Below are 27,465 nucleotides of genomic sequence, written 5' to 3'. Positions count from 1 at the left end.
TTTGAGGACGAGGTTTATGTGCAAGGGCCCTTCAAGACCAGAGTGTCGGTCTATTATATGCGTGACGTCTGTACGTCACGGTCATTTCAGCAGGCAACGTCTACCTCCTCGTTTGCACATTAGAGCAATCGAGCAAAAGAAAGGAGGGAAGAAGGATCCCCCAATACCTGAGTAATAAACGGTAGGTAAATAGAACAGAAGCAGAGAAAAGAGGCGAAGGAAAGGGCCTGAGGAGAGCTTAGATCGTCCTGGGGTTTGGCCGTTGGTTAAAGAGGAAAGTGAGGGGGCGGGGCTGAGGCCTAGTCAGGGCACGTAAACATTTGGAGTTCATCGTTTTCACATTTTCTTCCACCAGGTAACCTCTTTTTTGCGTCTTCTGCTCGGCCTGTGGCCCGTCTTGAGGTGAGTAAGAGAAAGTATAAAATCAGTTTGGAAGAGAGTAAATTTGAGAAGCTAATGAATGTTCGACTATTTAAAAAAATGATCTTACCTACATTTTGGCTAACTTAAAGAAAAACACCTATTCCTGAAAACAAATGATTGGAGATTTGTAAATTTATGCTAAACAGTATAGTGAGTGTCTTAGTCTATGATTTATTTGTTTATTAATAAATAAAATGACATAGCTGCCAATTTTTTATATTAGCAATTAGATTTTAATAAGCAGGGCATAATTTATTATATGATAAATATCAATTATTTAAGATTGAGAAACCTTGAGTTGGAATGAGAGTAGGAGGGAAAAAAATTCTCTTTCTTTGAATGATTAGATACTTAGAAGATGAGGAGCAGATAAGGGATCACTGCATATTAAAAAACAATTATGGTGGAAAAATGTTTAGAATAGCCACTACTCTGTTGCAGTTTGTCAGGGTATAGAAAGAAACAAGTAGCTCAGGTGAGGTCTAGGCTGCAATGAATCCAACTTCTTCATTCACCTGAATGAATAAAAGGGTGGCAAAATTATTTTACTTTATTGTATACAGAATCAATTGAAAAGGAAAGTACCAAAAAAAGAGATCTCACTTCCTCTTTAGTAGAACATTTCTTCCCCATACCTCTCAAAAGGATTGTTGCTCCAGTGTCTGATTTTAGTTACAGTAACTGGTAATAAGCCACTATGTTAATCTACTTAATAAAAGTAGATTCCTTGCTTTAGTAAACAAAATATTTACATTAAATTAAGCTTTAATTTGCCTATTTTCAATTGTGAAAAGTGATTTCCTGTAATAAATATAATGATATTTATTTTGAAGGAATTTTCTAAAGTATGCTGGTAATTGTTAAAAGTAAATAACTTATTTGCCTATCCGTCTTTTCTATGTAATTCATATTATGTAAACATTTGATTTTATCTTTCATTAGATACATTACCAACATCATGAATTGGAACAAAGGTGGACCTGGCACTAAGAGAGGCTTTGGTTTTGGTGGCTTTTCAATATCACCTGGAAAGAAGGAGGAGCCCAAGCTGCCACAGCAATCCCATAGTGCTTTTGGAGCCACTGGTTCTTCTGCTGGGTTTGGGAAGACAACACCACCTCAGCTGCCATCCTTTTACAAGATTGGATCTAAACGAGCAAATTTTGATGAAGAGAATGCGTAAGCTCTTATTTTTGCACATATATCTACCATGTTTTCCTGAAAATAAGACCCAGTCTTATTTTTATTTTTTTCCCTCAAAAAGAGGCACCAGGTCTTATTTTTTTGGGGGGACGGGGTGTCTTTTCCATTCACCTTGCAGCAGTGGCACTGACAGTCTTGCCCAACTGGCCCAATTCTTTTGCAGCTGAAGGAGCAGCTTCATTCTTCAGCTGAGAATGGAGCTCTGGCTTGCATTTCGCCATCAGAGGCCTTTCCGGAAGGCTTGTGCAGCTGAGACCAAGTTATGGATTCCATGGTTCAGTTCCCAGCTGCAGAGACCTTCCGGAAAGGCCTCTGACAGCGAAATTCAGGCCCAAGCTTCATTCTCAGATGCAGAATGAAGCTGCTCCTTCAGCTGCAGAAGTGGTCTGGCAAGGCAAGTGTTGATCCATGGGAGACCTGGCTGCAATGGTAATCTCCACCCTCACCCTAGCTTGATTTTTATGTGTGCACCTCACCCCAAAACTAGGGCTTATTTTTGGAGTAGGGTTTACTTTTGGGGAAACACGGTGTAGTAGACATACTTCCCAAAGTATGGTTGTGTTACCTAACAGTATCTCAAACACAGCACCAATGAGGGATGTAGCCTTTTTTTATTATAGCCAGTAAAATCAGTATGACCTAATTAACTTGTTTTATTTTTATTATAGTTAAGCTACACTAGGGCACAAAGTCTTGAATGCAGCCTGAACTAAAGGCAGCTCATATAAATGGAGAATTAGGAAGTGGTACTTACTTAACTCGTAATCATATAATATATTTTAAGATAAAGTAAACTGGAAATCAAGATTTTCTGTCTTATGCTGCTGGATTTTTGATAACTGGATTCCTTATTAAGGATTTCCCTTTTTTCTCTTTCTTTTAATGATTAGGTACTTTGAAGATGAGGAGGAAGATTCCAATAATGTTGACTTGCCATACATTCCTGCTGAAAACTCTCCTACTCGTCAGCAATTCCATTCTAAAGCAGGTGACTCAGATAGTGAGGATGACCCATTGGAGGCATTCATGGCTGAAGTGGAAGTACGTTACTGTTTCCTTTAATTTTTACAAAGATTGCCTGACATAAAAATTTGCTATTGAGAAAAGCAACTTAGACTTTAAGTCTGATCTTCAAAAACAAGGAATAAAAATATTATTAATCTTATTTAAGCACTTTTTCATTTATTCTTTTTTTTTTTATTGAAAAGTTTTAAAGTACAATTTTCCTTTAAAAAATCCCCCCTTCCCCCTCCCTCCTCCCCCCCTACCTCCCCCCCTCCCCTCCCCCCCCCCCGACTTCCCAGAGCTAAATACAAGGTATATATATAAAAAGCAATCATAAACAATCATATGCTAACAACTATAAACTCTAAAATCCAACACTCTCTAGCTTATATAGGATAAGACAAGCCTTAATAATATCAAATATATGTAAAAAGAAGCTAAAATAAGAAAAGAAAAGAAAGAAAAAAGAAAAAAATACGAAAGAAGACTCATTCAAATGCTACATAAAACTTCTTAACCCTATACTTGATCTGGATAAACTCAATCCATTTTCTCCATTCCATAATATAGCGTTCTTGCGAGTGATCTTTCAAATAGGCCGAAATCTTCGCCATCTCTGCCAGGTCGGAAACCTTTAAAGTCCACTCTTCTATGGTCGGCAGTTCCTCTTTCTTCCAATATTGGCCTATCAAAAGTCTTGCTGCCGTAATTAAGTTCAACATCAACTTAGTGTCCACAACTGTAGCGTCTGCAATTATTCCCAACAAAAAAAGTTGCGGACAAAACTTTATCCTCTGTTTAAAAATCTTCTGCATATTCCACCAGACTTTTATCCAAAAAGCCTTAACCTTCTTACATGTCCACCATATGTGAAAATATGTTGCATCTTCATCTCCGCACCTCCAACATTTAGGCTGATAATTCGGATACATACTTGCAAGCTTTTTAGGATCTAAATGCCATCTATAAAACATTTTGTAAAAGTTCTCCCTTAGATTTTGAGCTTGAGTAAATTTTACGTTCCTCACCCAAATCTTTTCCCAGGTGTCCATTGTGATAACTTCCTGGATGTTTTGGGCCCATTTTATCATACAATCCTTAACAAGCTCTGTTTCTGAGTCAATCTCTATCAATGCAAGATATATCCGTTTGATATGTGCTGGTCCCTGATTTCTAATTTGCTTTATCAAATTTTCATCAGTCATTGTAAATCCATTTTTCTGATCTTCTTTCCACCTGGCCCGTAACTGAGTATATTGAAACCAATTTTGAACAACCTTCTCATCTCGCAAGAGGCTATATGATTTCAAACACCAAACATTTCTTTCCAAGCTAAGGATCTCCTTGTACGTAGTCACATCATGTTTGAAGCCAGCATGTATATTTTCTATTGCGTGTTTTGGAATTGCCCACAATGGTATCTTGCAACTTAACTTATGTCTATACTTCTTCCAAACTCTCAGCAATGCCTGTCTTAAAATATGCACCCTAAACACGTTGTCTACCTTCTTATCATACAACAAATATGCATGCCAGCCAAACAACAAATCATGGCCCTCAAGATTTAATAACCTCCCTTGCGTCAAGTTAATCCAATCACTTATTCCTACTAATGCAGCAGCTTCATAATATAATTTAAAATTAGGCAATTTAAGGCCACCTCTCTCACGAGTATCCTGCATAATCTTAAGTTTAACTCGTGGCTTTTTCCCTGCCCACACAAATTTATTGATACCTCGCTGCCATTCCTCCAAATTAGAATCTTTCTTAAGAATCGGTATCATTTGGAATAAAAATAAAAATTTAGGCAGGACATTCATTTTTACTGCTGCAATCCGTCCCAACAAAGACAATTGCAATTTTTCCCAACTCTCCAGTTCTTTTTGAATTTTCCCCCATAGTTTTTCATAATTATTTTTATATAGCTTTGTATTAGAGGGCGACAAAATCACCCCCAAATATTTAACCCTTTTAACAATCTCAAATCCAGTTAATCCTTCTAAGAGAGCCTTTTGCAAAACTGTCATATTTCTGGCCAAAATTTTAGTTTTCTGTGTATTAACTTTAAATCCAGAAACCTTCCCATATTGTGTTATTATCTCCATCAGGTCCACAACAGAGTTCTCTGGCTGGGTCACTGTAACAACCAGATCGTCTGCGAATGCTCTCAATCTGTAGTCCTGATCTCCAATTTGTATCCCCTTAATTTTTCCTGAATTCCGAATTTTAGCCAATAATATCTCTAATGTTAACACAAATAACAAGGGCGATAACGGACACCCTTGCCTTGTGCCCTTCTCAATATTACATGCTTCTGTCAAGCTATTATTAACTATAATTCGGGCAGTTTGTTTTTGATATAATGCCCTAATCGGTTGTAAAAAATTTTCCCCAAAATCCATTTTATCTAAAACTTTCAACAAAAATTTCCAATTCAATTGATCAAAAGCTTTTTCAGCATCTAAAAAAATTAGCGCCGCAGGGATCTGGTTGTTCCTTTCCAAAAACTCTAACACATCAACTATATGCCTCACATTATTTTTCATTTGCCTACCACTAATAAACCCCGTCTGATCCCCATGTATCACCTGTTGCAGAACCCTCATCAGTCTATTAGCCAAAACCTTAGCAAATATCTTGTAATCTGTATTTAAAAGCGATATTGGTCTATAGTTTTTAACTTGAGTAGCATCTTGATCTTCCTTCGGAATCAAAGAAATAAAAGCTGTTCTCCAAGACGGTGGCACCTTTCCCCCCCTCTGGATTGTCTGGAACAGTTCCTTTAACGGTTTTATCATCTCTAATTGTAATTTTTATAATAGGCCGCAGTCAAGCCATCCGTACCTGGTGCTTTATCCACCTTCAATTCCTTAATTGCTGTGAAAATTTCTTCTTCTGTAATCAGTTGATTAATCCCCTCTTTTTGTACTTGCGTAAGAACCGGGATGCTAGCATTCTCCAAATATATATCAATATCTTTTTCATTAATTTCCTCTTTAGCATATAGTTTCGAATAAAAATCCACAAAAGCGTGCTTAATAAGGTCCTGTTGAAACACAACCCTTCCTTTGTGCTCAATCTTGTCTATATTAGAAGCCCTTTGTTTTTTCCTCAATCTATAAGCTAACCATCTACCTGGTTTATTAGCGTTGCAAAAAGTATTATGCCTGGCAAACCGCAAGTTGGTTGCCACTTGGTCAGCCAATAATTTATCATTTATTCTTGAATGTACTTACTTTTCAACAGATTGCCCAGCTAATATTACAGAAATAAAAGAAAAAGCAAATCAGAATAAAAGCAATTGCTATCTTTTCAGCTATAAAAATATTTTGGGTTGCTAGCATAGAAAAGAGCATGCTTCATGAGCTTTTCTTTAAATCTGAGACTTGTTTTTGTCAAGTCTTGTCAATCACAACTGACTCAAAAGAAGGCATTGTTCAGTTTTTGCTACCATTGAAATTAGTTTTCAAGTTCAGTGTAAAAATCTGTACTTGGTTTTTCAAACAACATACAGGCAGTCCTCTGGTTATGATAGCAATTGGGACCAAGACTGCCATTGGTAAGCAGTGCAGTCCTTAAGTGTGATGTCATAAGTTCATGTATTCAGCACCATGGTAAGTTTGAACTCTTGCCGAATGAATTGACTTAAGCTGAGGATTCTGTATTTACTTGCTTACAGCTCCATGAATTTCTAAGTAGGAGGAATTTTGATGGAAGTTGATATCAAATATGCTACATTCTAAAATCATGTTCATTTTGTGATTGATTAGGATCAAGCTGCTAGAGATATGAAAAGATTAGAAGATAAAGATAAGGAAAGAAAGAATTCAAAGTAAGTTTCATATATCATATTCCTGTTGAAATAAACAAAAGTTCATTAACAGTGTTTAAGCATGGTATCGTATTATTTCTAGTTAGATAATATTTTCATGCCAAGATAGTTCAGCTTTGCTGAAATTCTCGAGGCTATGTTTGGATTTTGATTGTTAAATTGTACAGGGCTAATGTATGATTAATTCTGACTTATGGCAGAAGCAAAATGTGACTTTCTAGTCCTTTTCAGGTGTAAAATTCTGTAAACACTTCTCATATTTGATAAATTGGAAATACCAATCGACTTGTCAGAATTTGGCAAGTCCTGGGGGGTTGGGGTTGTTATAAGAAATGTGTTTTTATTGCAGCTGAATGTTTCTATGTTAAGTCATTTTGGCACTCATCAGGCTGAATATATGGAGCTGGGTATGTGGAACATTTGCAGGGAAGTTTTGTTTCTCTGCTTATTTTTCCAGGGGTATACGTGATGATATTGAAGAAGAAGATGATCAAGTGAGTTTTCTACAAAATCTTTCTATCTATGTAAAAATGAAATTGGATCCCTTGTACAAATCAATGTTAAAAATCTGTCTTAGTATAAAAGGATGCTTTTCACCATATATATCACAGCTGAGAAGGTGTAAGTAGAAGCCATTAGAGAGGTGATTCTCTTTTAATTTTCACACTAGAACATCTAATTTAATATTTTTAGACTGCGGTGTAACTTAGTATACTACATAAGAGCTTCATGTGTACTGGTAACAAGTTAGTAGTATGTCTTTGATACCCAATCTATCCACTTTCTTCATTTGTATAAAAGTGGTTCCTTGTTGCTTCTATAATGAGTGGACAATCATCTCCATATCCCAATGGTAAGTATAGTGTAATTATCCATTCCAATGGAGTCCACTTGTTACCTGTCTGGGAGGTCTTGTTGCCTTCTTTCAGCCAGGAGCATACTCAATTCATTATTTCTTCAAAAGTAAGTTATGACAGCAAGTCTAAAGCACAGTTTGAGATTAGGAAAAAAATGGTTCAGCATAGAATTTAAAAAACACAATTCTACCTTGTTTGATGATCAAAAAAGTCCATTCCATTTATAGATAAGTTACCATTACCCATTACCAAAGTGCAAACTCAGTCACAAGTCTTTGTGTTTTTTAGTTGAGACCCCACTGGACCAGACTTGCTTTTATAGTTATTTTTACAATGATTGTAAAGGAAGTTACTGTGTTCATTAAGCCAACCATATGGTTAAGCAAATACAGCATTACAAAATGTTGCAAATCATGGTCACATGACTGCAGAATGGTGCAACTTTTTTGTTGTCGAGCTCCCAAAATGCAATATTGTGACAGGGTTAGCAGTGGTTACCTTGAGGACAGATTGAAAGCTTTTTGGATATCTATTGTAACTTTGAATTAAACTATTAATTGTTAGTCAAGGACTACTTGTATGTGTAATAACTGCCTGCATATCACTGAATTGATATAGCTTGTTCAGAATAGAGAAATACAGAATTTTTTTGCAAACAAAATTTTAACTTATAAATAGAAATATGTCCTAATGCCCTCCCATATCTTCTTATTTGGTTCAAGGTTCTTACAACATGCATAGAATACTTATGTACATCTCTCTCAGTTTTTTAAAGACAGGAAATAAAACTGGAATATTGATATTGTAGAAGTAGTTAAATCAGTCAGTTAATACAATTGGTTAAATGTACATATGAAAAACTTAATTCGGATTTTTTTTAAGGATCTTGATAGGTAGTTCCTCTGAATGTAAATTAATATTTTCTTTTGAGAGAAGGGAAGATCTTCCTTTATTTTATTTTATCTTTAAAATTGAAATTATGAATAGATCCTAAAGAAAGTGCTTTCAGAAGTTTATCTCATCCCATAATACATGAACTTGCTACCAAAACTTTATTTTGAACTTTTGTCTTCTGGAAAGTATTTTTAAATTTCACTTATAAATTTATTTTATTTAAATAGAGGTAAAGTAGATGAAATGATACTTCATTGTGTCGGTACAAGACATTTAAAAAACATGGAGTTCTTCTGAAGCACTTTGAATCAAGGTACATCTTGGGCATCCAAGTATAGTTTTTCTCATACTGATTCTTGGATTTTGGGTTGTTGTTTTTTTTTTGCATACATCATCTTTCTAATGAGTAAAAGAATAAGAGAAGAGCAAGAAAACTTGTAAAACCGCACATTAAAACACTTCTTTTATAGGGAGCTTTGTAGTTTGGATAGAAGAAAACATGTTGACAAAAGGAATAGCTTCATTTAGAATTCTTTTGTACACTGACTTAACAGTGTTCTTGTGCATGCTGAATCCTTGCTTCTACTTGTCTTTGCCTGGTGGAAATAGTTTATGAGACCAGGTTGGCTCTATCTGTGCTTTGTGAATAGAATCTGTGGCTTGATGATTTTTAACAAAATTAAAAATTTCAGAATAAAAATCTTCCAGAACTCCTTCTAAGCGATAAAAATAACTGTAAATGAAAGGAGGAAAAATGCTGGTTTAAAACAGACTTCTAAATCCTACTGACAGGATAACCAGTGATAATGGTGTTCTTCGTAGAGGGAAGAATCCAGCTAATTCTTCTAACAAGATAAAATCATAATCAGTGGTTTATTCTTGACTTTTGATTTTGCCTTGTTTAGAGAGATCATGTGTTGTAGTAGTAAATAAAACCAGAGACAAGGCCATTCTATCTTGCGGAAGTAAGCAGTGATATTAACCAGTGTGTACTAGCATGTTGCTAGTTCACAATAACTCAAGAAGTAAGTGACCATTCTCCTGGCCCACTTTGTTAGTAACTTAGAATGCACTGATAGGCCAAATGAAAAGGTTTTGCTCTTCCATTTTAAACTTAGCTCCTTGATTTGTATATAGGTAACTCTTTATAACTACAGACTTGAAGAAACTGTTTATAATTTTGCTTCAGAGCCTGCAAGGCAAAATGTGAAATAAAAAAGAGAAAAAATATGTGCAGGGACATTCTTTGGGTAGTTCTTGTTGAATGACTACTCATTAGTGACTATTTGAATTAACAGCATTGACGGGTCCTCATAATTGTGGCTGCTGAAGCATCCCCACATGTGATTGCAGTTGGGGTGCTTGGCAGTTGGCTTACAATTACAACATTGCAGGGTCACATGATCACCATTTGCAACTTTTTCTGCCATTTTCTGCTGAGTAAAGTTAGTGGGAAAGCCATCAGGATGTCACAAATTGTGGTTATGAAACTGCTTCAATTGCACGAGATTTACATAGTGACATCAGCTGGGACTGCCGCAACTACCCTTGTAATGTTGCACAGCATTACTTAGGGACATAGTTGCCAGCCCAAAGTTCCATTGTTAAGTGAGGACTTCCTGTAATCACAGCCAGATCCAGAAAAGAGTTTAATATAATGTGTTATTATGTTCTTTAGAAATCACATACTAAAGTCATCTCAGTATTTGGAATAATGTCCTTTGTGGTTTTATCTGAACTTTTGTGGAGATCTACTAGGTTCTTCTGAATTGTGTACATTACAAAAAGACTTAGAATATTGTTCATATTCGTCAGTGATTGTAGTTTCACTAGATAATTTATGTGCTAAAAATACAATTCAAATAGACTCCTACGTAAACTATCACCTTAATGTTGTTAGCAATAAACTGCATTTCTTCCCTCTTGGCATCTGTATGCAGTTACACTTCTCTGTTTTGCTGCAGGAAGCTTATTTCCGCTATATGGCTGAAAACCCCACTGCTGGTGTGGTTCCAGAAGAGGAGGAAGATAACTTGGAGTATGATAGTGATGGCAATCCAATAGCACCATCTAAAAAAATTATTGATCCTCTACCACCTATTGATCATTCAGAGGTGATGAAATGTATTCTTTTAGTAAAATTGTATCATTGCTAAGCTAAATAATAAGTCAACAATAATATTGAAGAAAGCAAAATAGGAAGAAAACACATCCTTTAATGCAGTAGCCCCCCTAACCTTTTTTGGCACTAAGGACCAGTTTTTTGGAAGACAGTTTTTCAGGGTGGGGTGGTGGTTTTTCATTTGCTCAGTTGCCCACCAGTTGTATGGCCTGGTTCTTAACAGGCCAAGGACCAGTACTGGTCCATGACCTGGGGATTGGGGACCCTTAGTCTAAGGTGTTCAGTTTCTTCTCTATTGTACTGTAGTGTTTCTGAAAGATTAACTATTAATAGCTGAAATGATAAAGCAAAGGATTTTATTTTGACAAAAGAGCTTTATTGCAGTTCTTGTTTTCCTTTCTTTGACTGTCAGTTTCGTGCTCCAGTGTTCCAAATGTTCTGTAACATTCTTGGGATTGAAAGATCATAATATTTACAGCAGTTAGCAGCAGTTTTACCTCTTCAGATGGCATTCCTCACTAATAAAGAGTAATTGGCTTGCAGATTGAATACCCACCATTTGAGAAAAACTTCTACGATGAGCACGAAGAAATCACCAGTCTCACCCCACAACAAGTAGTGGAGTTGCGCCATAAGTTAAATCTCCGGGTAAGGTGAAAACGAGAATCTTATTTTTTCTTGTTCAACATTTTATTGTGTGCTAAACAGATGCTGGATCTTACAGCAGTATTGCAGCAGACCAGGGAGTGCTTTCCAAAAGAAAAGAGTTTGGAGAAGAAAATATGACATGAGAGAAAAGGGAGGCATAATGTGGGGGGAAAAAAGAAAGAAAACTTTAGGGCTCTAGGGAATTGATAGGTAAATGTTTTGGTTTTGTCAATTTGTCACCTATTTCCTATTCAGTATTTGTTTAGTTCATGTAGCACTTTTCTTTGTACTTTAGAATTGGAAAGAGGCATCTTTCTAGATTCTCTGAAATGCTTCCTGGGCTGCTTCTCAGTTTCTGGCCCATTACTAGCTCTTTTTTTTAACTCTTCTAGCTGTTTACTTTTTCTTATGATGCATCAAGTAACAGGCATAGGGGTTTGAGGATAACTAATTCCCTTCCTGTATAACTTTTTATATATCACCTGTGATCCGCAGCATCCTTTCCTCTGTGTCCTGGCGGTAGCATCAATATTTGGAAACAAAATAGCTATATGTCAGCGATGCAATATTGATCCTCTTTTTTTCTCCAAAACCAAGAATCATATAGGAACAGGAAGCCTCTGAAGCAAGCCACTCTTATACATATTGTTAAAGTACCCCCAAATGGTACTGCTGAAATTCAGAGACAAAATGGATGAAATTAATAGTACAATTTTTAGCTCATTTGAGATGTGATTAGGAAATTTAAGATGGGAAAGAGAACACTCTTTCTCCCAGAGTCCCAGAAGAAAAAAGTGTAAAAAAATTCAATCTTACCCCTTCCAGTAACATCAGCAAATACTGGAAAGCCTCTTCCGATTTATTTGTTGGGGAACAAGTTGTTCAAACTGTTTCACCCTATCCCTTCCAGTAACCTCCTACTTGGGTAAGTAGCCCATTTCTGCTCCACACCAACATGCATATAGTATTAAATGATTTTCTTAAATGAATGATACAGGCAGTTAAACTTTGGCATGTCTAATTAACTTATCTTTTCCTAGGTCTCTGGTGCTGCTCCTCCAAGGCCAGGAAGTAGTTTTGCTCACTTTGGTTTTGATGAGCAACTTATGCACCAAATCAGAAAATCAGAATACACTCAACCCACTCCTATCCAATGTCAGGTGAGTATCATTGTTTCATAGTTTTTGCGAGAGCAGGGAGAGACTGTCAGTTGGTTATCAAACATAATGGACTTAAGATATAGAGCCTGAAAATAAAAAAGAATGGCTTCTATATGTGAACATTCCAACGAAATTAGAAACTATTTAGAACAGCGGTCCCCAACCTTTCCGAGTCTGCAAACCCGCAGGGATGGCTACAGAGGGGGATGGTTTCACATGTGCTACCTAATCCTGTGTATGTACAAATGGAGCTTCGCACACTTGCCCACTGCTTGCAAGGCCCTGTTCCCAACAGGCTACGGACCTATATCAGTCCATGGATTGGGGATTGGGGACCCCTGATTTAGAACATTTTTAGAAGTTAGCTATTGAATTCTCTAGAGCTCACAAATCTGCAGAACTTAACCAAAAGAATAATTTATTTTGTTAAATACAGAAACAAGGTACAACTTAGAATTTGATACAGGACTATAAGTCATTGTTTCCTTTAATTGATTGATTGATTGATTGACTGATTGATTGATTAATTGGACTTTTATCTCCCTTTATTTTTATAAGGTGGCAGACATACATAATATTTTTTCCTCCTCCTGTTTTCCTTACAACAGTGGCCTTGTGAGATGGGACTGAGATGATTGACTGGGCCAGAGTCATCCAGTTGGCTTTCGTGCCTAAGGCAGGATTAGAGTTCACAGTCTCCTGGTTTCTAGACCAGCCTTGAGTACTGGAAACATATTGGGCAGTGTACAGTGTGATTAGGTGTATTGTATGTTTAATTGTGGTTTTCCCTGATGAAATAATAAGGAACCTAAAACTATCCAGTTATTGCTGAAATCTGGTTTTCCCTATCCCTTATTGACTATAAAGCCTGCAATTCAGTTTGTAGTTCAGCAAAATTTGAAGGCATGAAATTCCCCATCCTTGTTTCAGTGGACATTTTCCAAACTAATTTCAGAATCACCTGCTGTATTTTGAAGGATTGTTGAGTTTGAAATAAAAGAGGAGTTTTGTTCCTCTTTGTCTGTAGGGTATTCCAGTGGCACTCAGTGGCAGAGATATGATTGGCATTGCAAAAACCGGCAGTGGAAAAACTGCAGCTTTCATTTGGCCCATGTTAATCCATATCATGGATCAGAAGGAGCTGGAGCCAGGTGATGGTCCCATTGCTGTAATTGTGTGTCCCACTAGAGAATTGTGCCAACAGGTAAGTAAGTTTGAATCTTTGTGGGGGGAAATGTGGGAAAATAAATATTTAGGGAAGGGGGAGTAATGTTTAAGAATTTTCTAAAATTACAGTATATAGTATTCATTGTATCTATTGAAGATTATACTGAAGGGGTTATAATCAGATATCTATTGCTGTCTCTAGCAACAATCCTGTCTTAGTTACTCATTTTGATCAAAACTACCAACTCAGAAAAATCATTTAGTGATTTTAATATCAGCTTGGTTTAGTATTTTTTTATTAAAAAGTTTTATAAAAGTTACAATACAAACCCACCCCCCTCCCCTCCCCCACTTCCCAGAACTGAATACAGGGTTACAAAAATAACAATCAAAATCTAAATAACATTAACCAACTATATATGTAACCAAGTTCCTAACACACTTTAACTCCCCTTTAACATGAACACAAACAAGATAAAAATAACCATAATAATAACATAAAAACAAGATAGTATCCATATTATTAAACAATACTAATAATAAAAATAATAATAAAATATAATAAAAACTAATAAAAATACAATGAAAACATACTAATATTAATAATATCATTCTATAATTCATTCATAAGCTAGATGAAACTTTTTAGTTCCATATTTGTTCTGAATATAATCTATCCATCTTCTCCGGACCGAAATGTATCTTTCTTGTGAATGATCCTTCAAATAAGCAGAAATCTTAGCCATTTCTGCCAAATTTGACACCTTAAGTGACCAATCTTCTATAGTAGGCAAACTATCTTTCTTCCAATATTGACCTACCAAGAGCCTTGCTGCTGTTATCAAATTCAACATCAAATTTGTTTCTTTAGTATCACAATCTATAACAATACCCAATAAAAACAATTGTGGAGAAAATTTTATCTTTCTCTTAAAAATCTTTTGAATATTCCACCAAATTTTAATCCAAAAAGCTTTAACATTTCTACAAGTCCACCATATATGATAATAGGTAGCATCCAAACTACCACATCTCCAACATTTGGGCTGCGAGTTAGGATACATGCAGGACAATTTTTTGGGATCCAAATGCCATCTATAAAACATTTTATAAAAGTTTTCTCTTAAATTTTGAGCCTGGGTAAATTTCACATTTCTAACCCAAATTACCTCCCATGTATCCAATGAAATTGGTTCTTCAATATTTTGAGAGCCCACTTTATCATACAATCTTTAACTAATTCTGTTTCAGAATCCAATTCTATTAAAGCATTATATATTCTCTTTATATGCGCTCGGTTTTGATCTTTAATTTGTTTTACCAAATTTTCATCAGTTAATGTAATACTAATTTTCTGATCTATCTTCCACCTCGTTTGCAATTGAGTATATTGAAACCAAGACTGTATGATATTTTCTTGTTTTAACTCACCTAATGATTTTAATTGCCAACCATTCCCTATCCATCTAAGTAATTCCTTATATGAAGTCATATCCAAGCTCACACCCACAGATACACCCTCTATCGCATGCCCGGGAATCCCCCAAATTGGTATTTTATAATTTAACTTATAATAATATTTTTTCCATACGTGCAATAAGGCGCTTCTTAAAATATGAGATTTAAATGCCTTATCCACTTTTTTATCATAAACTAAATATGCATGCCACCCATATAATAAGTCCCATCCCTCAAGGTAAAGTAATCTTTCATTTGTTAAATTAAGCCAGTCACTAACCGCTGATAAAACAACCGCATCATAATATAATTTCAAATTAGGCACTTTAAGTCCTCCTCTTTCCCGTACATCTTGTAAGATCTTAAATTTAACTCTCGTTCTTTTCCCTGCCCAAATAAATTTATTAATACCCTTTTGCCACTCATCCAAATTGGCATCCTTTTTCAATATAGGTATCATTTGAAACAAAAAAAGAAACTTTGGAAGAACATTCATTTTAACAGCTGCAATTCTCCCCAAAGAGATAATTGAAATTTTTTCCAACTATCTAACTCCTTTTGTACTTTTTGCCATAATATCTCATAGTTGTTCTTATATAATTTCACATTTGAAGCTGAAATATATACTCCCAAATATTTAACCTTTTTCACTATTTCAAAACCCGTTAGTTTTACTAACTTTTCTTTTTCATTCATAGTCATATTTTTAGATAATATTTTACTCTTATTTATCTTAAAACCAGAAACTTTCCCATATTGAGTTATAATTTCCATTAAATCTGTAACCGATTGAGTCGGTTGAGATAGTGTAACAACCAAGTCATCCGCAAATGCTCTTAACCTATAATCATTCTTTATTTTTATTCCCCTTATTTTAGTTGATACACGAATTTTAATCAATAAAATCTCCAATGTTAAAACAACAATGGTGAAGGGGCATCCCTGTCTTGTACCTTTTTCAATTTTAAATGCATCTGTTAATCCCCCATTAATTATAATTTGTGCCGATTGTTGTTGATATATAGCCTTAATAGATTGCAAAAATTTATCCCAAAAATTCATCTTATCAACAACTTTCAATAAAAATTGCCAATTCAATTGATCAAACGCTTTTTCAGCATCTAAAAATATCAGTGCCGCAGGGACTTGGTTGTTCTTATCCAAATACTGTATTCAATTTATAATTTGTCTTACATTATATTTCATATATCTTCCAGTTATAAATCCAGACTGATCACTATGAATCATTTGTTTCAAAACCTGCATTAATCTATTCGCCAATATTTTTGCAAAGATTTTATAATCTATATTTAAAAGCGATATAGGTCTATAATTCTTTGGTTGGGTGGGATCTTGCTCCTCCTTTGGAATCAGCGATATAAAAGCCCTTCTCCAGGACGGAGGCACCACCCCTCCAGCCTGGATATTGTTAAATAATTCCTTTAACAGTTCTACCATCTTTGCAAATAATAATTTATAATAAGTTGCTGATAACCCATCTGTACCAGGATTCTTACCCAATTTTAACTGTTTAATTACTGAAATAATTTCCTCAGAAGTGATTAATCGATTCATCTCCTCCCGTTGCTCATTTGAGAGCGTAGGAATATGTGCTTCCTGTAAATACTTATCTATATCAAAGCTTGTATATTCTCACTAGCATATAAATTTGCATAAAAATCTAAAAAACCCTTTTTAATCAAATTTTGTTGATAAACCTCTTTACCCTTATATTCTATTTTCTCTATAGTACGTAATTTCTGTTTTTTCCTTAATTGATAAGCTAGCCACCTACCAGGTTTATTTGCATTATAAAAAGTATTATGTTTCGCATACCGCAAGTTAGATGCAACCTGATCCGCCATTAACATTGCTTTTTCAGCAAATTTATTGAATCCCTTACTCTCTTATCTAATGGGTTCAAAATAAGAGCTTTCTCATTCAACGTTTCTTCTTTCAACTCTTTACGTTTTTGCATCTGCTTACGCCTATGTCTATTATGCATATAAATCAAAACCCCACTCATATAAGCTTTACTAGCATCCCAAACCATTTCAATCGAAGTACCTTTATGCATATTCAAAGCAAAAAATTCTTTCAAATGTTCCCTACATTTCTCCGAGAACTCATCATATCTACAGTTGCAAGAAAAAGTATGTGAACCCTTTGGGATTACGTGGAGTTTTGCATGAATTGGCCATAAAATGCGCTCTAAACGTCATGTAAGTCACAACAATAGAAAAACACAGTCTGCTTAAAATAATACTACACAAACATTAGCTGTTGTCATGTTTTAATTGAACATAAGATGGAAACATTCACAGTGCAGGGTGGAAAAAGTATGTGAACCTTTGGACTTAATAACTGGTTGACCCTCCTTTGGCAGCAATAACCTCAACCAAACGTTTCCTGTAGTTGCAGATCAGACCTGCACAACAATCTGGAGTAATTTTGGACCACTCCTCTGCACAAAACTGTTTCAGTGTAGCAATATTCTTGGGATGTCTAGTGTGAATCGCTCTCTTAAGGTCATGCCACAGCATTTCAATCGGGTTGAGGTCAGGACTCTGACTGGGCCACTCCAGAAGGCGTATTCTGTTCTGTTGAAGCCATTGTTTTGTTGAATTACTTGTATGCTTTGGGTCATTGTCCTGTTGCATCACCCATCCTCTGCGGAGCTTCAGTTGGCAGACAGATGGTCATACATTTTCCTGCAAAATGTCCTGATAAACTCTGGAATTCATTTTCCCATCAATGACAACAATCCGTCCAGGCCCTGAGGCAGCAAAGCAGCCCCAAACCATGATGCTCCCTCCGCCATGTTTTACAGTGGGGATGAGGTTTTGATGGTGTGCTGTGCCTTTTTTCTCCACACATAGTGTTGTGTGTTTTTCCCAAACAACTCAATTTTGGTTTCATCTGTCCACAGTATATTTTGCCAGTAGTGCTGTGGAACATCCAGGTGCTCTTTTGCAAACTTCAAACGTGGACAGATGAAACCAAAATTGAGTCTCCTCCTTTTGGCACTCTCTCCTCCTACGATCTAGATGGCCTCAAATCATTTGGCCCTTCAGAAAAATCTATCTTTTCTTTCAGGTGGGAAAGTTGTAATGATGCTACATGCCCACTTGAAGTTATGAATATTTTTTGAGATTCCTTGGCTCTTGTATTTATTGTATTTGCTTTTCACTTTATTTTCCATTTTGTTATACATTAATTTTGTTTACCTATCCAGAATTGTTTGCTTAATATAAGCAGACATGCACGTTTTCTAAATAATTAAATCTCATGAAGTTTTGCATCATTTTAGGTGGGAACCAAATGAAAGCTATATTCATAAAATAGGTAGATAATAATTACATAAGGAAATGCCAAAGCTCCATATACTTTGAGGCCACCAAAATGTTAAAAAGGGCCCTTTCTACCAAACAAATGCCACTACTGTACTAATGAATAGGAAGACTTTTTAAAGTCATTTTTTTTTTAAAAAAATTCTCAGTTCTTCATTACTTCATTCTTAACGTGATGTGGACCTGTATGGTTTTAGATCCATGCTGAATGCAAGCGTTTTGGAAAAGCTTACAATCTGCGATCTGTAGCTGTATATGGTGGAGGAAGCATGTGGGAGCAGGCCAAGGCACTTCAGGAAGGAGCAGAAATTGTTGTCTGCACTCCAGTAAGTATTTCACCAGTGTGGTTGTGTTGCAGTGAGGAACAGAATGTTCTTGCTTTTTCTGCTTTTGAACAAAATAATTTTCTGAAATTTTTTGATTTTTGATTTGCTTAATCCCAACTCAGTGCTCACTAGCAGGATTTTTTAAAAAAATCCAAATGCTGAGGGACAGGGATACAGAGACTTGGAGACTTCCAAATGATAAGGGATAAGGAGACTTGGAACAGTGATGCCCATTTCAAATGTTTTTCGTAGTTTGAATCACATTGGTATTTATGGTTTCAGACTTAAGGTGTATGTTAAATGTTTTCACACAGGGTCGTTTGATTGATCATGTAAAGAAGAAAGCCACAAACCTTCAGAGAGTCACTTACCTTGTGTTTGATGAAGCTGACAGGATGTTTGATATGGGTTTTGGTATGTAATCAGTAATAGCACCTATTACCATAGTTAATAAACAGTGCTCTTGTTACTGTTACCTATTGTCTTCTAGAAGTGTTTGGTTTGATAATCACTTGCAAAATTATTGTAAAGACCAATGGTTTGTTTTATTATTTGCCCAGTAGACTAGCTAACTAGCTTCAGTTTTACAAAAAAAAGAATAGATATTTTGGTAATAGCTGAAATAATTGTTGAAAGGTTTTTTGCATGTGGGAATGCAGTAACCATGCAGAAAAGAAATAGTTTCACCTAGTGAAGATTACCAAAAATATGAGTAATAAAAAAACAAAACATATATCTTATGTATGTGAATACTAATATCAAGCTATGTTGTGTGTTCTGTCATAATCTCTATGATTAATTGAGAATATTTCTTGCATGACAGAGGGCACTATAAAAGCATGTTATAATCAGAAGAAAAAAAGAGAATTTTTGGTCTTCCATTTTTTTCTTGATGGTAGTAACTTTGAAGATACCACATAAATGCTCAGAAATTAATTAACCCTAGTTAATTGTCATTAAAATGTTCATTGTTTATTTACTCAAATATATCAGCATCCATTTAAGACAGAGTTTACTGAGTTGTTCTATGTTGTAAAAACAGAAAAGTTAACTTAGAATTCTGAGATCCAAATCCCTTCATTCAGACCTTGTATAAAACCTTTATTCATTCAGCTGGATGCTTAGTCTAAATGATATTGCTTTCTATTCTTTGCAAATGTTCTTTAGTCTGGAGGTTTATTCTTGCTTAACAAATGGTTGCTTAGTGATCATTTGAAGTTATGAGGAACCACCTCCAAAGCTACTTATGATTCAATTCCAGAGTTCTAACAACTACACACAATACCCCAAGGTCACGTGACTGCATTTCAGCATTTGGCAATCAACTCACCTCTACGGCTGGTCACAGCATTCTGCAGTTTCTGGCAAAAAGCATGCATAGCAATACATTTATTCATTTAATGACCAGGGAATTCACTTAATGAACACTACAAAAAAAGTCATAAAATCAGGTCTGGTCATGTCTTAACCTATGACCGTTATAACTTACAATGGAAATTCTGGGTTCCGATGTAGTCTTAAGTCAAGAACTACATGTATACAGGTAGTGCTCAACTTATGATCACAATTGAGTCCAAAATTTCAGTGGTTTGGCTAAATATTTGTTAAGTGAATTTTGTCCCATTTTACAACTGCAGTTGTTACATTAGTAACACAATTGTTAGTGAATCTGGCTTCCCCACTGACTGCTTATAAGAAGGTTGCAGAAATTGATTGCATGACCCCAGGTCACTGAAACCAACATAAATATGAGTCAGTTGCCAAATATCTGAATTTTGATCATATGACCATGGGATACTGAAATGGTCATAAGTGTGCAAAATGGTCATAAATCACCTTTTTCAGTGCCTTTGTAAATTTGAATGGTCACTAAATGAACTGTTGTAAATTAAGGTCTACCTGTATTGTCTCTCACAAACTAGGTGTATCCTTGCCAAATCTTGTTTTTTTATTTACACTATATTAGTATGGTTCAAAGGGTGATGCTTTTTACTATAGCTCATTCCTTTTTCTTCAGAATATCAAGTTCGATCAATTGCCAGCCATGTCCGCCCTGAAAGACAAAGTGAGTATGGGCTTTCCTAATGCAAGATTAAAAAAAAAATAATTTGGGGGGATTAGACTTCTCTGTTAATATTAATTTAATTAATCAACCATATTCAGATTTATGAATGGAACAGGATAGGCTAGATAGCAGATTTCAGGGGAAACACTTATATCTTATATCTGATTTTCTTATATCTGATTTCCCCATCTTCCTCTGATTTAATTTTCCCCCTGTCGTTTAAAGATTTGTCTGAATGGGTTTTAGACAAGGAAATCTATTTCTCCCTCTCCACACATTTGAGCAAGGAAAATACGCAACTAGCAACCATCTTGAATAGCAAAGATTAGGAATTGTTCTAGGTAAAATAGATCATAAATAGATTACTCAGTTTTAGAGTTTTATAGCCAGAGCAGCAAACTTTTGATGGTCTCTGGCTGCTGTTTTCAATGTTTTGGGGAAGAGCTGAAGGTTGCAACACATAGTATAATGTTACACAATATACAGAGCCATTTCATCAAGGTCAGTCCTGTTGAAGTTTTCATTCTCCTTTCATCTTTTAGGGAAGTTCTTTTTTTACATTTCATTTTTCAATATTAAGTCTGTTATCAGAAATACAAAAGTGTTTCTGTATTTCCTGCATCAAAATGATAGGAAACCACTATCATTCTTAAAATAAACTGTCTATTTTTGTGTTTCAGGCTACATTCCATTTAATATTTTAATTTGGTTACTCACTTAATTCAGTAAGAAACTACCAGCATTGATTTGAATGAGGACTATTACATATGATAAATTTTCTTATGACTGCTAATGGATACAAAAGAAGAATTGCTTTATGTCTCTGAATATGTGCAGAATTACCTGCATCATTGTGTGGGTATTGGTTCGCACATTGTGCTGCACACATTTGGGTTTTGTTTAGAAATGTGTTAAACTAACTATTTGATTTGTAAACAACAGTTCCTATAATAAATTCTTGATGTAGCCTGTGAATCCAACCATTATGTCTATATTCCAAGGGACTTGCTTTAGTGGAGAACTTATGTTCTGGTATCTCTTTGGCTATAATCAGCACTGCATTTCTGACTTAACAGCTCTTCTGTTCAGTGCAACTTTTCGGAAGAAGATTGAGAAACTGGCCAGGGATATTCTGGTTGATCCAATTCGAGTGGTGCAAGGAGATATTGGCGAGGTAAATTCCCCTTCTAAAATAATTATTTGAATGAATAAAAAGGTAAGTCTTAAGCTTGCATATTCCCCTATTTTGGTCTTGATTAAAATATTTGCTTTATATTGCTAAATTCTAATAGTCTCTGTTCACCTTGCTTCCCCAAACAGGCAAACGAAGATATCACTCAAATTGTAGAGATCCTCAGCTCTGGTCCAAATAAATGGAACTGGCTGACTAGTCGTCTAGTGGAATTTACTTCTTCAGGGAGTGTCCTCCTTTTTGTCACCAAGAAGGCAAATGCAGAAGAATTGGCCAACAACCTTAAACAGGAGGGGCATAATCTAGGGCTCCTGCATGGTGACATGGACCAGAGTGAAAGGAACAAAGTCATCTCAGATTTCAAGAAAGGGACCTTTCCAGTTCTGGTTGCTACAGATGTGGCTGGTAAAACTGCAAGGCCAGATTTAAAATACATAGAAATTGTTTCTTAAGCATCCTTTTATCCCTCCCTACAACCAGTGTGGCTTCTTTGCTTTATATGTTATGTATATTGTAAAGGCATTAAAAACATATTTCTGTGAAAGAGATTGAAGCGGGGTGTGTGTGTGTGTCACTCTTTAAATATGTTGTTTGAAACTAAAATGTTCATAAGAGTTAGTCCTGAAGTGATAGCAAGGATACAAAAATGCTGTTTTTCCAGTTCAATGGTAGCATGGGTTAGGGGTTAGGAATTAAATCTATAATGAATATTTCTTACCTCCCCTTCCATCCCCGGATCAGCAGAATTTGAATTTCTGTTCAGTCTCATTATTCCAAGCTTAGGAAAAATACTCCTTTTAGATCTGTAATTAGAGATGTGAGTCTGAAAAGAGGAGTATAAAAATGTATATGTTCCCCCTTTTTTCTCCAGATCTTCACATAATTTAATACTTAATGCATAGATCTGTAGGTGACTTGCATAGAAAAGCATAGCTGAGAAACCTTTCTAAAATTGAAAGTGGTGAAATAGAATAAGGGCCTTTGAAAATAGATGAAAGACTGACTGCACTGGAAAGGGCAGAATGAATAGGTTTTTTTTAAAGACAAGTATCTATAGTGTTTAAGGATTGCATTCTTGGCCTCCAGCCTCATAACTGAAGTGTTTTTATCTAGCTCGTGGTCTGGATATTCCTTCCATTAAGACTGTGATCAATTATGATGTGGCTCGTGATATTGATACTCATACTCATCGGATTGGTCGTACTGGTCGAGCAGGGGAAAAGGGTGTGGCCTACACCTTGTTGACTCAGAAGGATAGCAACTTTGCTGGAGATCTTGTTCGCAATTTGGAAGGGGCCAATCAGCATGTTTCAAAAGAACTTTTGGATTTAGCTATGCAGGTAAAAAAAAATTCTTTTTGTGTTTTGAAGCACATAGTTGTGAGTACAGTAACTATATTAATAAATATAGGTTGTAAGTTTGAAGTAATATGGAGTAAGTTTGCTTGAAATTTTAGTATATTTTTGGTCTAAGCCAGACAAAACTTAGGGAAAAAGTTAGAATAGCTATCCTCAGCTTTTCTGGCTCCACAGACTGGTAGCAACCCAGGGGGAGGATAATTTTGCACACATGCCTGCCACAAATGGAGCTTTAATGCAGTCGCCCAGCACTTGCACGGCCCATCCCCAATGGTCAGGGACCCCTGAATTAGAACATTGATCAACATTGACTTTATTAACTGACACAGTTGTAGAAATAGTGATACATAATCTAAGGCTATTGGCTACCATGTCCATTTGAAAACTTGGAATACTGTGGAAGAGTTGCCACCAAGTTATAATTAGTTATAATTTTTAATGAGATAAAATGGGAGACTATTTATTTATATGTGGTATGATTACATTTATGATATATAATAATTTTAATATTTTAATTTACCATGGGAGCTGTATTTAATTTAATTTTAGATACTCCCCAGCTTGCATAACTATTCTGTTCTTGAAACCATTGATATACATATAAGTACACATACAGACAGACATATATACATATAAATACACATACATACATTCAGACAGACAGACATATATACATGTATACATACACATACAGTAAGTACCAGTGGCATTTTGGGGATTGATGAGGAAGGAGATTGCTAGATAGGCATTGTAGCTTTAGTAATTAACTGGTTCTTGCTCTGTAGCTCACATATATGCATTAACAGGAACAGGTAGAAGAGAGGAAGAAAGCTATAAGAAAGAAAGCCAGCATATTGTCACATGAGACTCTTCACAGAGGTTCATTTGTCATTTTTCTTATGAGCCAAGTGAAGTGATGATAAGCAATTATAAGCCTGACTCACTGATTTGTTTACTGGTAGCCATGTAGTGATGTGTCAGCAGAAGATAAAACTGATTAGAGAACCAATGCAGAGGGAAAACCATTCTAAAGCAAGGTCCTAAGAATAGAGTCATGGAAATGTATAAAGAAACTATTAAATATGTTCTATTGAAATGTTTATACAAAACTGAATTTATAAAAGTCAGGACTTACATAATGCAAAGAGCATCTGTAGTTCTGCTTTCACTTTCTTACTTGCCAGGGTAACTGGAATATCTAAAACAATAATGTTGACATATTGGAAACCCAGCATTTTTTATTACTGTCACAATTTTCTCTCCCAGAATGCATGGTTCCGGAAATCACGTTTCAAGGGAGGGAAGGGCAAGAAGCTAAATATTGGTGGTGGTGGCTTGGGATATCGTGAGCGGCCTGGCTTAGGATCAGAGAACGTGGTAAGCATTGATGCCTAGATATCAAACATACTTACTTCTACTAAGCATGCCTAAGACTTCTGCCTCAATTGAACAATGCAACTCTGTATTGTAGGATCGGGGAAACAACAGTGTAATGGTCAACTATGAAGCATATAAGCCATCCTCAGGAGCAATGGGGGACAGGTTATCTGCAATGAAAGCAGCATTTCAGGTTAGTATGAAAAGAACCCTAAGTTAAGATCACATTGCCCTCATTCTAGTGCTGCTGCCACCTTTTCAACCAAGACTTTTAGTCCAATGTGGCCATTAGTCTTTGAAACCCAGTGCCTCCTATTTGTACCAGGTTATCTGTGAAATCCAGCTAATTCAAGTTATCACATGAAGGCTGCAAGGGGGACTAAAGGCCACCTAACAATTTCCTCCCCTTAAGTTCCTTAAGTCAAGAAAGCAGTGCTAATCAATAATTTCTGATTATTAAGCAGAAGCTCATCCCATTCAGCTCCCAGTTTTAATTGATGCTTAAAGAAGAGGCCCATGTTGCTCTGAGAAATGTTATAAATATTATTATATTTACTATAATGTTTTTTCTCTTGTAGTCCCAGTATAAGAGCCATTTCGTTGCTGCCAGCTTTAGCAACCAGAAGACGGGCAGTTCTTCAGCAGGTGCCAGTGGTTGGACCAGTGCAGGCAGCTTAAACTCTGTGCCAACAAATTCAGCCCAGCAGAACTCAGCAAAACCTGACAGTCCCATGGTAGTATCAGGTTTAGCAAAAGGTATCCCAGGTTTCACAAGTTCTGGACACTTAAACAGTGTCTCCAGCTTTCCAAGTGCAGGCATTCAGGGTTACAATAGCGCAAATGCCATCAACAACAGAGAAGGCAACAATGGAGGCAGGGAAAGATACAATGACAATCGGGGTAGCAGTCGTCATAGTGACAGCCAGCGCCATGGAGATAGCAGCAGTCGCCATAGTGATGGCCAGCGCCATGGAGAAGGCTACCGTCATGGAGAAAACCGCCATGGGGATAGCCATAGACATAGTGAAGGCCGGCATTCTGGAGGTGGGAGCAGCAGTAATAGTCGCCATGGAGACAGCAGAAATAATGGAGACAGTCGGAACAACAATGACCGGAACAACAATGAAAACAGAAATATTGAAAATAGGAATAATGAGAGCAAGAAAGAAAGCATCAACCGAGACAACAGCAAGACAGATGGTTTTGCAGTTCCTGAACCCCCCAAGCGCAAGAAAAGCCGGTGGGATAGCTAGACCTCTGCACTTCCCCTCAAGTGGCAAGGTGTTTCTAAGAAAGATCTCTGTACCAGAAGTGGCTATTTGAAAGGATAAGAGTGGACAATAGCATTTCCCAAGGAAGCCTGACACAGTGCATCCAATGTTAACCGCTTCCCCTTAACGCCACATCGATTTTTTGCTTTGGTCAAAAGAAAGTTCCCTTTTAAATATAATTTCTTTGTGCCCTGCCTTTGAAAAATCCGTCCATCCAGAGTGGTTTCACAACACTGATTATCCTTTGGAAGAATTTGTATTTTTTTTTAACTAAATACTTCTAAGCATAGGAATAAATGGGTAAGGTATATTTTATTTTCCTCATTATAGACTTGACAGAATGTGACTTGTTTAGGCGGTGTACCTACCCATCCACCTTTTTAATTTCTATAACAAGAATGCTTTTACACATTTTTCTTCTGGCTATAGTGGCTGTCTTATGCCTAGGCATAGATCCTTAGTTCCGTTTTTGTTAATTTCACGCACATGCCCATTTCACGGACTGCTTGAGAGTAAATCAAACTGATAAACCAGCAGACATTGTAAAGTTGTGATGATCACTCTGGCAGAAATCGAGGATGGAAGAAAATGGAATTAGCCCTCTTACACCAACATCTTGGATCATGCATGGAAAATCTGCTTCATTATGGCTTGTATCAGTCCTTCAGCTACTCTACTTTTCATCTGATGAAATAGCACTGATTAAATCCCTTTCATTTTGAATTTCTGCAGGTTTGATTTCCTTTTGTTTGTATGTATGTATGTTTTGTCAGTTGTAGTTTCAGCAGTTAAGGAGGCAACAGATCCAGATAACTCTTTTATATTCACTTTGAATAGTATCTGCATGCTTGTAGATAAAGGAGAGAGAATTAGAATTACTTCTTGTGGAAAGACTACACCGCAGATAGGTAGGCAATAATGCCACTTTCCCCTTTGTAAACTAGATAAGACAGTGTCTTTGGCTGGAATTTGACTCCTCTGATTCATTACAATTACAATAGTGTGTAGAATAAAACACATTTCCTGGGACTAATGGAAATCTCCACGTTAATCTATGCAACATCCTGTCATCTATATTTTGAAAGTTTGCAGAAGTAGAGATTAAAGTGCACAACAAAACTGGTAATTGTAGCAGATATTTACTAGATTGAAGCCTCTGTATCTCGGAATGATACAGGTTTTACTTATATCGGCTTGTTAACAAGTGTAGATTCTTGAAGCTACATTGACCTTGAATAGAAAAGACAGACCATGCATGCAGCAATGAAAATGTAGGAAGCAAGTAGGATTAATTTTGTCCTCAGCAATATTCATTTAGGATCTTCTGTTTGCTACTTTGTGGGTGTTTGCAAAGTTATTCCTTCCTACCCCAACATTAGATTCAGGAGTGTGGTGGAGAGGCACCTTTTATGTATAGTATCAAGTTTCCATGATTGGCGGGGGGCAAGCTTAAACTTTGTAAATTTGGGATTGATTTTTGAAGCAGCAGGCATGAGGACCTGTGCAAAACTTTTTTTCAAAATGACTGTCATACACCTCTGGAAAGTTGATGGCGAAATGTTTTGCTTGATATTTTTAATTGCATGTTCTTAAACTTTTTTTTCCCAGAGTAATAGGAAAATAATCTTGTTTGTTGAAATATGTTCTTGCTTTGCATTTTTATGAAGATATATCTGAAACTGTGTTAAGATTCTGTGACATGCCATGTCTTTTACTTTCCATGTTTTCTTCTAATAAATGTTTTATTACTAGTATAA

General features: G+C 36.0%; 1 protein-coding gene across 2 annotated transcripts; it reads left to right on the top strand.

Annotated features, from left to right (window-relative positions):
• Positions 1-27,465, top strand: DDX42 (DEAD-box helicase 42). Of its 2 annotated transcripts, XM_081345136.1 has the most exons (19): positions 1-181; positions 356-402; positions 1,366-1,602; positions 2,517-2,667; positions 6,402-6,463; positions 6,921-6,957; positions 10,179-10,328; positions 10,880-10,984; positions 12,025-12,144; positions 13,172-13,348; positions 18,317-18,445; positions 18,760-18,859; positions 20,463-20,510; positions 21,587-21,684; positions 21,831-22,107; positions 22,816-23,042; positions 24,327-24,437; positions 24,532-24,630; positions 25,016-27,465. In XM_081345136.1, the coding sequence occupies exons 3-19, from the start codon at positions 1,382-1,384 to the stop codon at positions 25,688-25,690; spliced, it is 2,787 nt and encodes a 928-aa protein (XP_081201262.1). In that variant the 5' UTR covers positions 1-181; positions 356-402; positions 1,366-1,381; the 3' UTR covers positions 25,691-27,465. The 2 variants fall into 2 exon arrangements, with proteins under 2 accessions (XP_081201262.1, XP_081201263.1); XM_081345137.1 differs by lacking the exons at positions 1-181; positions 356-402; positions 1,366-1,602; positions 6,921-6,957 and having other exon boundaries at positions 2,595-2,667.

This window comes from Vipera berus (assembly GCF_964194415.1).
Source record: "Vipera berus genome assembly, chromosome: Z".
Taxonomy (NCBI): Eukaryota; Metazoa; Chordata; class Lepidosauria; order Squamata; family Viperidae; genus Vipera; species Vipera berus.
The sequence above is the reverse complement of the archived record's forward strand: the minus strand, read 5'-3'. Positions and strand labels throughout refer to the sequence as shown.

Coding starts and splice junctions, on each gene's coding strand:
- DDX42 (XM_081345136.1), top strand. CDS start 1,382: ATGAATTGGAACAAAGGTGGACCTGGCACTAAGAGAGGCTTTGGTTTT. Junction 6,464..6,920: donor AAGGAAAGAAAGAATTCAAA/GTAAGTTTCATA, acceptor TTATTTTTCCAG/GGGTATACGTGATGATATTG. Junction 10,329..10,879: donor CACCTATTGATCATTCAGAG/GTGATGAAATGT, acceptor ATTGGCTTGCAG/ATTGAATACCCACCATTTGA.